The 13,794-nt window shown below is 35.2% G+C and overlaps 1 protein-coding gene across 1 annotated transcript; it reads right to left on the reverse strand.

The window, feature by feature from the left end:
• Positions 1-593: 593 nt before the first annotated feature.
• LOC101891694 (uncharacterized) lies at positions 594-5,187 on the reverse strand. The gene is made up of 5 exons (XM_005178343.4): positions 5,032-5,187; positions 4,676-4,956; positions 4,515-4,615; positions 873-1,029; positions 594-792 (listed from the first exon to the last, which is right to left on the reverse strand). Exons 2-5 carry the CDS (start codon positions 4,797-4,799, stop codon positions 710-712), a joined length of 465 nt encoding a protein of 154 aa, XP_005178400.1. The 5' UTR covers positions 4,800-4,956; positions 5,032-5,187; the 3' UTR covers positions 594-709.
• Between the last annotated feature and the right edge of the window lie 8,607 nt (positions 5,188-13,794).

A 13,794-nucleotide genomic window follows, 5' to 3' on the forward strand; every position in this document is an offset into this window, starting at 1 on the left:
AGGGTATTCAAAGTTCGCCCGGCCGAACTTACAGATTTTTTACTTGTTATGTTTTTTTTTTTTTTTTTTTTGAAAAATTTAACTGAATTGACCAAACGTTCTAACTGGTATTTGTAGTTTAAAGTGGAACATGGTTGAATTTAGATACTTCTATATGTTTTTCGGCCCGGCCGAACTTAATGTTTTTTTTTTACTTGTTGTCTCAAACTTTGTATTTTTGGAGGGGGTACAAGGAGTATGTTTGGCTTTTGTATCCGTTTTCCAACAGAATACTTTTATCTTTGTTGTGAAATAAACGTTCGATCTTATATCTAAAAAATTATTTTTTTTCCTTAGAATAATAAAATGGCGCCCACCCTTTATTTGCAATAACCACATTCAAAATCTTCTTAGAGTATTATTCTGTAGCTTTTTAAAATGTTATTCCATTTCATAAAAGAAGTAAACAAAGTGTTGATTAAATGTTTTTAAACATCCAGTAAAAGAAGCTGATCAAAAGTTCAAAAGTTCAGCTGATCAAAAGTTCAAGTTCTGATATTTTTTTCAATTAGCGATGTCACTGCACAGCACATTTAATATAAACAATGAAAATATATCATTTCCAATCACTTTGTTATTGTTAAAATATTTATTGCTTAATACCAAATAAATAAAAAAATAATTATACAAATTAATAAGTCGATATGAACTGAAGTAAAGGTTGATGTTGTTATTTTAGTTCCGGATCATCCCAATTATATCGAATTTTCATATAGTACATAAAGACTGGATATGAAACAAAAACTATAGTGCCTGAAAGAAGTAAATTTTGTATATTTTTTTAATTTATTAAAATATTTTTTTTTTATAAAATTGCATTATTTTCAACTCACCTAATGTCAAACAGTTTCCGATGAACTTTAACAGCAATATAATGAAGGAATAACCCAATATCACATCTGCGATAATATCATAGACCAGTAAAAATGTCAATGCAAAGATGATGAAACCGGTTAAATAAACCCATGGAATCATTAGTTTGTGGCGTTTCTAAAAATTCAGAAGATATACTAAATATATTAAAATGGTACAATTGAATGTGTGAATTAAAAGTTGATCCAAAGTGCATGTGCATCGATGGACAGAAGAGGTCCCAGACCCGCCAAGCGATATACCGATCATCATATCTCGACAAGCTGAATTGAGGTATCTATGGACACACATAGATATATCGTCCGTCTGTTAAAAGTTAAGCAGGATGGTTGTGACAATACATCGATGTGGCAAAATATATTCGGGATTCTAACTATACCCTACAACACTATGTGTTGGGGGTATTATAAGTTTGATTGGGCCAAAAATTATGTAGCACTTTGAAATATTGGTTTCCCACATAGGAAAGTATATATGTATCTTCCTATCTAGCCGAGCTGAGTCGATCTAGCTATGTATATCCGTCCGTCCGCCTGTCTGTCGGTATGTCCATGTTAATTTGTAATCACGCTACAGGTCGCAATTAAGGCACGATCCTCACTAAAATTTACATGAAGGTGGGGTTATGGTCAGAATAGAAGTCAATTGCTTTTCGAGATGATCGCATAATATTTAGGTGTAGAAATGGACCAACAACTCTTCCTGATTTTGTAGTTGCTCTACAGTTCGCAACTATAGACCAACCGACGCGGAAGTTTGCATGGGGCTAGTGCTTACGGTTGGACAGAGTCCTTCTAATTGGGATGGTCATCGGGTTATCGGGTAATATTTAGTGGGTAAAATTTTCCATTAAACCGCGAATGTTTTTAATCCCGGCGAAATCACAAATAGGCGAAAACGTCAATTCTGACCGTTACGTAGATGCCGACAGTAAATATATCGGATATATATAGCGAAATATATACAATGTGTATACATGCAAAGCAAAGGGATGTTAGCTGAAATGCTTATATCTCAAGAATGGCTGGACCGATTTTGACAAATTTCAATACAATTTGCAGCAGTTATAAAGGTCGCAAATAGAAAGAAAAGGACACGAAATCCACATAAAGTTAGAGTTCGTAAATGGGCCATGTAGGTCCACGTTTTCATATAGCCCCCATATAACGGTACCTCCCGATATTCGGTATTTTGATGATTTTAGCGACATTATTCACGGGAATTGTTTCAAATTTGGTATTTGAAGTTCAAAATGGATACTACACCCTAAGACAGAAAATTGTCTGTGCAGGTCCACGTCTTTATATAGCCCCCATATAACGGTACCTCCCTATATTCGGTATTTTGATGATTTTAGCGACATTATTCCCCGGAATTGTTTTAAAATTGGTATTTGAAGTTCGTTATGGGAACTACAGTCTGTGACAGAAAATTGTCTGTGCGGGTTCAGGTCTTCGTATAGCCCCCATATAACGGTCCTCCCTATATTCGGTATTTTGATGATTTTAGCTACATTATTCACCGTTTATTTCAAGTTTCGAATTTGAATATGGTAATGGCTTATGACAAACAATGCCTATGTATGTCCACATCGTATAGACCCCAAAATAACGGCTATATTCGGTATTTTTAAAATTTTAACAGAATTTTTTAAGGATTTTATTTTTTGAAAATTTCCGAATTCGTTGCAAATGGTGGAGGGAATTAAAAGTTCGGCCCGGCCGAACTTACTGCTTTTTAACTTGTTTATGCTGATTTTATTTACGAATATTACCAAATATCGTAGACAAGCAAATCATATAGATGAGTCTAAATTTGAAGATACAGAGGGACCTCTTGCATTTGGAGATGATCGCAAAATATTTAGGGGTTCGAACAAACCAAAAACAGAAAAATGTTCCAGATCACACAATTGAAACCAATCGACACGGTATTTTGCCTGAGAAGAGAGTTAAGGACAGCAAAGAAGTCTAGCATTTTTGATGACCATTAGATTATACTCAGCTGTAGAATGGACCACAACAACTAACAACACGGCGGAGTGTGTAAATATTGGGCAAATAACCCTGGCCAAAAAGCTAAGGGTAATATCTGGAAAATGCTCTAGGACATAATTTCAGAAGCGAAATCTTGCAAAAAGGATTTGATCATACGGGGGCTTCAAACATACTATAGCTCTTGCCCCACGACTATAGCCGTTGCCCCACGACTATAGCCGTTGCTTTTTTATACCCTACACCACAAGGTGGTCAGGGTATTATGTCTTTGTTCTTTTGTTTGTAACAGGCAAAAGGAAACTAAATAGACCCATAGTTCCTTTTGATGATCTGCATAGAATCACATTCTGAGTCGATTTATGCATTTCCGTCCGTCCGTCTGTCAGTTTGTCCATGTATTTTTGTAAACAAAGTACGGGTAAAGAAAGTCTTAAAGTTGGGCGGGTCGACTTTATGATACCCCACACCACTTTGCTAATTTAGTAGAGCTCCACATAACCAAGTTTTTATGAACAATTAATTTGAAATCGGATAAAAAATATATGGGAGCTATATCCAAATCGGAACCGATCTCAACAAAATTTAGCAAATGTATTTCTGAGCTGTATTTGATATTTTTGTTACAAAAATAACAAATCGGATGAACAATAAATATGGGAGCTATAGCTATATCTGAACCGATTTTGATCAATTTATTTATTTTCTAATTTGGTTGTATATGCAAAATTCCATACTATTCGGACTGATATTACACGTTTGGTGCACAATAAATGGCAAATTGGACGAAGATATATATGGGAGCAATATTTAAATTTTGACCGATTATCTCCAATTTCAATAGGGTTCGTCCTTGGGCGAAACAAATGATTTGTGCAAAATTTCATCTGGACAGGACAATAAATGCAAACTGTACTTTGTTTACAAAAATACATGGACAGACGGACAGACAGACAGACGGACGGACATGCATAAATCGACTCAAAATGTGATTCTATGCACATCATCAAAAGGAACTATGGGTCTCGTTTCCTTTTGCTTGTTACAAACAAATGCACAAATGCACAAATACATAATACCCTGACCACCTTGTGGTGTAGGGTATAAATATTACGACAGGTAAAGTTGTACTCTACTATAGTTCCTTCGAGAGTTATGGTGTGCATCAGTCGGTCAGACAGACTGCCGAACATGGCTAGATCGACTCCAAATAACTATAACAGAATTTGAATCGAAAGATATGAGGTGTGAATCAGTTATTTCGATGAGGAACATTTTGGTCACATAAAATGATATAAACGAAATGAAACAATTAGGCAGAATAATTCATCCAGAATTATAAAATAATCCCCAAGTTAGGTTTGTGTTAAGAAAATATTGATACATGTATGTATTTTTGGCAATAGGATTTAAATGGCAATTCAAACCTTCAACAAATATATTATAATTAGCACCAATTAAATATTTACAGCCAATGGCTGTTTGTACATATTTGGTAAACCCGACCTATACTTCACCAACTGTCGAAAATTGTATCTTTTAAATTATTGTTATTCGCACTAACCAAATTATAACCAAGAAGAAAACATTGCCCATTTTACAACTTACCTCATAAATGCCTTTAGTCAGCAGTACCGACAATATGAACCACAATATCAAGTAGGTGAAAATTAATGCCAGCAACAATGCAGCATATCTTTGGGAGTCACCTTAAAAAAAAAACAACAAAATTCATCGGCTTATCACATAGTTATTCTCTTTATTCATACCCTTCGTTTCTGGTGTATCGTATATCAACCAAGACACCAATATTGCAATTGTTGACAAGACAGGCAGTATGACATTAAGCCATCCCACCAATAAACTCAGATTTCTGTGACTTGAGCAGGCCATATTTAATTTGCAATGGTTTATAGATTGCTTCTCTTCAATAATCTGCAAAATACTGGCACTTTGTATTTCAAAATAAATTTCCGATGCTTGGGGATTTTGTTATCAGAAAAGATTGTGAAATGCATCTGAGGCTCACAAAGGTTGACTTTAAGATTCCCTAGAAAAAAAGAATGAATATTATATTCATATGTGGAAAGTTTTCTCCCACAGGGTAATTATTTAGAGCACTCACACAAGCCAGTGTTTGTTTATGGCTTCTATTTGTTTTTAATATATTTTAGAAAAGCCTTTTATGTACTCGTATATAGTTCCATCAAGTCGCATAAACCAATTATGTTTTGACACAAAATAGACCGCTTCGTTATCAGGAAACTGCCATCCACAAATTATATTTATAAATGGGGCATGGCGACCGAATGTGCATTCTTAAATTTCGTATCAAAAATCAACAGTGAATTCATTGTTTTCGAAACGGACCGAATTGTTAGTGAAGGTATCAAATTCCAACTTGGAGCGTGAATACTAGACAAGCGTTTGCCAAACCCCCACAAGGGTTTGGCATTCTGAAGTCAAATGTTTTGACATTTTGCACTCATAGATAATCCCCGCCTAATCGTTCGCTATGTTTGAAAAAGACCTTTGAAATTTGAAAACAACTTTAATATTATTAATGGCGTTTTTGATATTGACAAGTTTTGGATTATCTAAAATTTCAAGACATTTCATACGATTTAGCTACATTATAATATAAAACAAGAAAAAGGGCTGTAAGTTCGGCCGGGACGAACTTTAAATACCATTCATCATTTGAACGAATTTGGCAATTTTCAAAATAATAAAATCTGTTAAAAATTATGTTCAAATCTTAACAAGTTAAAAAGCAGCAAGTTTGGCCGGGCCAAACTTTAAATACCCTCCACCATTTGGAATGAATTTGGAAATTTAAAATCCTTAAAAAATTCTGTTAAAATTTTAAAAATACCGAATATAGCATTATATCTATACGTCGTGGACATACATAGTCATTTTTTGTCATAAGCATTACCATATTCAAATTCGAAACTTAAAGTCAACGGGGAATAATGTAGCTAAAATCATCAAAATATCGTATATAAGGAGGTACTGTTATATCGGAGCTGTGCGAAGACCTGGACCAGCATAGACAATTTTCTGTCATAGGCTGTAGCATTCATTACGAACTTCAAATACGACATCTCAAACAATTTCGACATCTCGGTAAACTCGTTAAAATACCGAATATAGGGAGGTACTGATATATGGGGCTTATACGAAGACCTGGAGCTGCATAAACAATATTCTGTCATAGGCTGTAGTATCCATTACGAACTGTAAATACGTAATTTGAAACAATTCCGGTGAATAATGACGCCAAAACCATCAAAATACCGAATATTGGGAGGTACCGTTATATGAGAGTTATACGAAGACGTGGACCTACATGGCTCATTTTCTGTCTTAGGCTAAAGTATCCATTACGAACTTTAAATAGCAAATGTGAAACAATTCCGGTAAATAACGTCGCTAAAATAATCAAAATACCGAATATAGGGTGGTACCGTTAGATGAGGCTGTACGAAGTCGTGGACATACATGGCTCATTTTCTGTCTTAGGCTGAAGTATCCATTACGAACTTTAAATACCAAATGTGAAACAATTCCGGTAAATAATGTCGCTAAAATAATCAAAATACCGAATATACCGTTATATGGGGGCTATACGAAGTCGTGGACCTACATGGCTCATATTCCGTCTTAAACTGTAGTGTCTATTACGAACTTCAAATACCAAATTTGAAACAATTCTGGTGAAAAATGTCCATAAAATCATTAAAATGCCGAATTTCGGGAGATACCGTTATATGGGGGCAAATTTGAAACAATTCCGGTGAATAATGTCGCCAGGGGTACCGTAATATGTGGGCAATATGAATACATGGACCTACATGGCCCATTTACGAACTTAACCTGCCTACTGGAAAAATAACATGTAAAAAAGCAGTAACTTCGGCCGGGCCGAACTTTGAACACCCTCCACCATTTTTAAAGAATTAAAAAATTTTCAAAAAAATAAAATCCATTGAAAATTCTGTTAAAATCTTTAAAATACCTAATATCGGAAGGTGCCGATATATGGGTGAATATACGATATTGTGGACCTATATAATCAGATCTATGTCTGGGGGTAAAGTACTCACATGGAACTCCTTGTGTGGATTTTCAGATAATTCCATTATCTGAACCCCTTTCAGGGGTTAAAGTGCTCACAAAGAACTCCTTGTGTGGATTTTCAGACAATACCATTGGAAAATATAGCTAAAATCATCAAAATACCGAATATCGGGGGTACCGTTATATGGGGGCTATACGATATCGTTAACCTATATAGACAATTCTCTTTCAGGGGGTAAAATGCTCACAAGGGACTCCTTGTGTGGATTTTAAGACAATACCAGTGGAAAATATAGCTAAAATCATCAAAATACCGAATATCGGGGGTACCGTTATATGGGGGCTATACGATATCGTCGACCTATATAGATAATTCTCTTCCAAGGGATAAAGTACCCACAAGTGTACTTTATTTTCAGACAATTCCGTTGAAAAATGTGGGTAAAATCATCAACATACCGAATATTGGGGGGTACCGTTATATGGGGGCTATACAATATCGTGGACCGATATAACCCATCATCGACAAGATGGGCTATATCGGTCCACGATGGAAGCAGACAAAAGAGAGATCTGTGCAAAATTTTAGCTTCCTATCTTAATTCGTTTAGACTGTAGCGTGATTACAACAGACGGACAGACGGATGGACAGGGCTAAATCGTCTTAGAATTTTACGCTGATCAAGAATATATATGCTTTGTTGGTTCTAAAATGATTATTTCGATGAGTTACAAACGGAATGACAAAGTTTTTTGAATAATCATACGATTTTTAGAATGCGAATAATTTTTGCGATTTTCTCTGGTACATCAAATATTATGTCAACTTCAGATCTAGAGTGACGATGGCATATGCAGATACGAGTACTCTTATTCGGGCACAGGGGGAAGGTGAAATGAATTTCCGATTTTCTCTAAATATGTTCATATATAAAGACCGGATATGTTGGTCCCCTACTTCTGATAACTAACCTGCAAACGCCACTAATTTTATTTTATACAATACCCAGGATTCTTGAATCAATCAAACGCAATTTATATATTTTCAAAACATTATATGTAATGTTCGTATTTGGTCAAGGCTATATAGAGGCCATAAACAAGTTTGGTCTAAGCATCCGAAACTTTTTTGGGTCTTGATCAAATCCACTATCTAATCCACTTGGATGTTTCCACAAACCTAACCTATAAATAAAGTTTAAGAAAACATTCAAATTCGGAAAAAAGTTATAAATGTGTCAAAAATAAAAAGTTTTTGTAACCTCCACCATACATACATAGGATGCATAGGTATATTAAGTTCGTCATTGTGTTTGTAACTCATCGGAATAATAATTTGTCTTTTGTCTTTTGTCTGCAGGCAAGTCAAGTTCGAAGATGAGCTATATCGGTCAATGATATCGTATAGGCTCCATATAACGGAAACCCCTTCATATTCGGTATTTTGATAGTTTTAGCCACATTTTTCAATGGAATCGTCTGAAATTCTACACATGGAGTTATTTGTGAGTACTTCTTCTCCTAGAAGAGAATTGTATATATAGGTATACGATACTCGGTATTTTTATGATCACAGCCAAATTTGTCAATGGAATTGTCTTAAAATCAACACAAGGGGTTCCTTTGTGTACTTTACCCTTCAGAAGAGAAATGTCTAAATAGTCCATGTTTTAGTATAGAGCCCATATAACGGCACCCCCAGATATTCGGCATTTTCATGATTTTTGCGACATTATTCACCGGAATTGTTTCATATGAGTTAGGAACCGTTACTACAGCCTATGACACAAATTACTTATGCAGGAACATGTCTACTTATAGCCCCCATATAGCGAATTCATTTGAGCGCTTCACCTTCACTAAATGGTGGAGGGTGTATAAAGCTCGGCCCGGCCGAACTTATATGCTTTTTTACTTGTTTTTTTTTTTTAATTGGTGACATTTACTTATGATACATATATATTTCTTTTTTTCGGAGACTTACATTGAATTTTCATGTAGACTATATTTTTCTTGACAATTTCCCGAAAATTGTGAAGCATTAGCCCAATTTTTATTTAGATTGGAAATGTCTTAAATCAGTAAAATATATACACATAATTTTTATACCCTTAGCCATATGGCTAGAGAGGGTGTATATTAACTGATACGGCCAAAACGTGCCTCATCGAAATAACGGTTTTTGACCCTAGATCTTTTTTTGACCATGTCCGTTTCAGGACATTTGCAGTCGATCTAACGATGTCGTCCGTCTGGCGTACGATAACTCTCGTAGGGAGTATCCGATGTGATCCGAAATTGGTACATAGTAATAATATTATCAAACTTAGATCGAGTTCGAAGATGGGCAATATCGGTCCACTCTTCTGGTACCTCCCCCACAAAACAACATTTTAAATATTTATAAAGCCCATAAAACGCGAAATTAACATCCGATCCTACTCGGACTTGATACATCTCAATATTTCCATCAACACAAGATCTGTTATAAAGGTGGTAGAGATCGGGCCATTTCTATTTTTTCTTGCTTTATCTAAATATTTCTCTTAACCAGAAATGTAAATGTATGCATATGTAATATATCGGTATTTATGATTTCACATAAAAGTGCATATAAATTTTCGATTTTCTTCAAATTTGGCACATACCAATATTTTTATCTGCAGTAGATGAAGTAGATGAAATATGAAAATAGAATACTTCGGTCCGCTATATTTGGTGCCTCACGCATATTTCCACATGTTCCAAAATATTGGCTTATATCCCATATAAAGTATATGAAGTAGTCCAAATAAGCCAAAATCTGGCACGTTGTAATATTTATATAAGTCTTAGGTCAGATACGAATTGGCCAATTGCTTCGGAACCTCCCCAAAAAGGGTCAACAGTTTGAATAATCATAACTCAAATCTGTCGGAAAAACCGACTGATACTACTTTACATAGTATGGAGGGTATATTAAGTTCGTAATTTTGTTTGTAACTCATCGAAATAATCATTTTAAATCCAACAAAGTATATATATTCTTGATCAGCGTAAAATTCTAAGACGATTTAGTCCTGTCCGTCCGTCCGTCACACTACAGTCAAAACGAATTGAGATAGGAAGCTATAATTTTGCACAGATCTCTCTATTGTCTGCAGGCAGGTCAAGTTCGAAGATGAGCTATATCGGTCCACGATATCGTATAGCCCCCATATAACGGTAGCCCCCGATATTCGGTATTTTGATGATTTTAGTTACATTTTTCGACGGAATTGTCTGAAATTCCACACAAGGAGGTTCTTGCGAGTACTTTATCCCTTGGAAGATAATTATCCATATAGGTCCACGATATTGTATAGGCCCCATATAACGGTATTTTATTTTTTTCCACATTTTTTCACGGATTTGTCTAAAAATTGATATTTGTTGGTCATAATGAGTTCCAGCGATTTGGTATAACTGTAGTAGGTCCACGATTTGGTATAGCCCCCATATAATGGTACCTCCCGATATTCGGCATTTTAATGGTTTTTGCCACATTTCTTCTAATGTTTCCTTTACCCTAAGTTTTGCATAAACTTATAAGAAGTATGGCTTTAAACCTAAAATGTGTTTATAATGCGTATGAATTCTTGGTGTTTGGGTAATATTCAGGCTTTTGATGTATTCCAGGATTAGTAGAATTTTATCACAAATAATTTATTAGAATATTTTGACTTGCAATGATCCCGTTTAAGGGGAGTTTTTAACCATACTTTGGAGACAAACAAGATCAAGAAGGACTCTTAGGTGACTGGAATAATTTAAAGTAAAGTTTTTGATCAAAATATTACTTTAAAGTTTTGATCAAAATAATACTAACATGTTTATCTTTAATATTCCTGATACACCTAAAATGTTAGCCTTCCAAGAATCTGAATCCGAGAATTTAAAAAAAATAAAAACCAAACCCCACTTTGCGGTGTAAGCTTTAACTAGCAAAAAAAGCTGTAAGTTCGGCCGGGCCGAAATTTGAAAACCCTCCACCATTTGGAACGAATTTGGCAATATTCAAAAAAATAAAATCCGTTAAAAATTCTGTTAAAATCTAAAAAAAATACCAAAAGTAAACGTTATATTAGGGTCTATCCGACGACGTGGACCGGCATAGGTAACTTTTGTCATAAGCCATTACAATATTTAAATGCGAAACTTGAAAAAAATCGGTGAATAATGTAGCTAAAATCACCATTATATGGGGACTATACCAAAACGTATATGGGGGCTATACCAAAACGTGGACCTGCATAGACAATTTTCTGTCATAGGCTGTAGCATCGATTACGAACTTCAAATACCAAATTTGAAACAAATACCAAATATCGGGAGGTACCGTTATATGGGGGCTATACGAAGACATGGACCTGCACAGACAATTCTCGGTTATTAGCTGTAGTATCCACTACGAACATCCAATACCAATTTTGAAACTATTTCGGAGAATAATGTCGATAAAATCATTAAAATACCGAATATCGGGAGGTACCGTTATATGGGAGATATACAAAGACCTGGACCTGCACGGACTATTTTCTGTCTTAGGCTGTAGTATCCATTATGAACATCAAATACTAAATTTGAAACATTTTCAGTGAATAATGTCGCTTAAATCACCAAAATACCGAAAATAGGGAGGTACCATTATATGGGGGATATACCAAAACGTGATCCAATATGGCCCATTTTTCAAGACCAAAAGTCCTGCAGACATTATATATCTGAGTAAAATTTTATTAACCCACTTTATTTCGAGTGATTTCCACAGACGGACGGATATCGACATAGAAATATATGCTAATCAAGAATATTTGTTCTTTGTGGGGTCTAAAATATATATTTCCAGGTGTTACTAAGTCTTCTGATATTAGTTTTTGTGTTGCTCAGTGTTATTTAAGGTGATTTTGAGTTCGACCGTATTGAAGTTAACCAATTTCGTTACGAGATTCATTTATTTATTTATAATTTTTTTTTTATACCCTACACTATGTGTAACACCTCGAAATATTGGTTTCCCATATAGGAAAGTATATATGGATCTTCCTATCTCGCCGAGCTGAGTCGATCTAGCTATGTATGTCCGTCCGTCCGTCTGTCCGTCTGTCCGTCTGTCCATGTTAATTTGTAATCACTCTACAGGTCGCAATTATGGCCCGATCTTTACGAAATTTAGAATGTAGGTGTGGCTTGGACCAGAATAGAACCCTATTGCTTTTGGAGATGATCGCCAAATGTTTAGGGGTTGAAATGGACCAAATACTGAAAAAATGCCGGATTTTGCAGTAGCTATGCAGGTCGCAATTATTGACCAATCGACGCGGAATTTCGCATGTAGCTAGAGTTTAGGGCGTGGAAGAAGCCTACCAATTTGGGTGGTCATCGGATAATATTTAGCGGGTAAAATAAATAGACCATATATTTTGTGTTGAAAAAATTCAAATTTTTTCAATAAACCGCGAATATTTTAAATCCCGGCGAAATCACAAAGCCATGACAAGGATACTTCTGATCTTTACATTGATGTTAACATCCAACAAATCGGATATATAGCAAAATATGTGTGATATATATGTCTATCAAAGAAGATATGCTTGAAAGATCTCTTATATGTCGAGAACGACTGAACTGATTTCGACAGTTCTCATTAATTCAGAATGGCCTCTTGGCAGGAAAGAAAAAACGTCTAAAAAAATCGCATAAAAATATCTCTCTAAAGATGAAAATATTGATTTTGTAAAATTTTCTCATATTTTTTCAATTTTATCATATTTTTGGCATATTTTAATTTTGAATCAAACATTTGGTAATGTTTCTACAACTAACAAAACTAAGTAGTTAGGATATCAGGATATCATATACAGATCGCATTTATGGCCCGATCGTTACGAAATTTTGCATGGGGATAAGATGAGGGTCAGAATAGAAGCCTACTCTTTTTGGAGATGGTCGCCATATATTTAGGGGTTGAAATGGACCAAAAAACTGCAAAATTGTCGGCACTGCAAAATCGCCCGATCTTTACGCACATTTGAATGGGGGTTACCGCACATTGCAAAAGCCAAGCAGTTTCGGATGGCCATCCAAAAATATTTAATGTGTGGTATAGTTTGCCAACTTTTGTTGACAAAATACGAATATGTCCATTCCAGTGACTTTTTGGAGAATTCACAAATCCTCACGAACATTTTCAAAAGGGTGGGGTTGGGCTCAGAAGGGCTAGGGCATTGATTTCAAAGATGTAAGCAATATATTAGGGGTTGAAATGGACCAACAACTAAAAAGGACACGAAATCTCGCATAAAGTTAGAGTTTAGGACAGTGGGTAGAATGGACCACTAATTTTGTGTGAAAAAAATAGCAGCATTACTTACAGGCGATATCCGAAATACACAAAAGACGAACTTCCGGCTTTTTTATGCTGATTTCGTTGACGAATATAGCCAAATATCGTAGACAAGCAAATCATATAGATGAGTCTGAACTTGGAGATACAGACGGGCTTTTTGCTTTTGGAGATGATTGCAAAATACTTAGGGGTTCAAACTAACCAAAAACAGAAATGTTTTTCCGATCACACAATTGAAGCCAATCGACACCCCTGTGAAGAGAGTTAAGGACAGGGAAGAATTCCAGCATTTTGGATATCCATTGGATTATATTTAGCTATAAAATGGACCACAACAACTAACAGCCCGAAGGAGTGCATAAATATATTTGCCCAATATGTCCCTAGTCAAAATCCTAATTTCAAAAGCGAAATCTTCCAATATGGATTTGGACATAA

The sequence above is a fragment of the Musca domestica genome, unplaced genomic scaffold (genome assembly GCF_030504385.1).
Source record: "Musca domestica strain aabys unplaced genomic scaffold, Musca_domestica.polishedcontigs.V.1.1 10, whole genome shotgun sequence".
Lineage (NCBI taxonomy): Eukaryota > Metazoa > Arthropoda > Insecta > Diptera > Muscidae > Musca > Musca domestica.

Excerpts from the sequence above, each read along its gene's own strand:
- LOC101891694 (XM_005178343.4), bottom strand. The coding sequence starts at position 4,799 with ATGGCCTGCTCAAGTCACAGAAATCTGAGTTTATTGGTGGGATGGCTT. Across the intron at positions 4,616-4,675 it reads CGATACACCAGAAACGAAGG|GTGACTCCCAAAGATATGCT; the intron begins GTATGAATAAAG and ends TTTTTTTTTAAG. Across the intron at positions 793-872 it reads CGGAAACTGTTTGACATTAG|GCACTATAGTTTTTGTTTCA; the intron begins GTGAGTTGAAAA and ends TACTTCTTTCAG.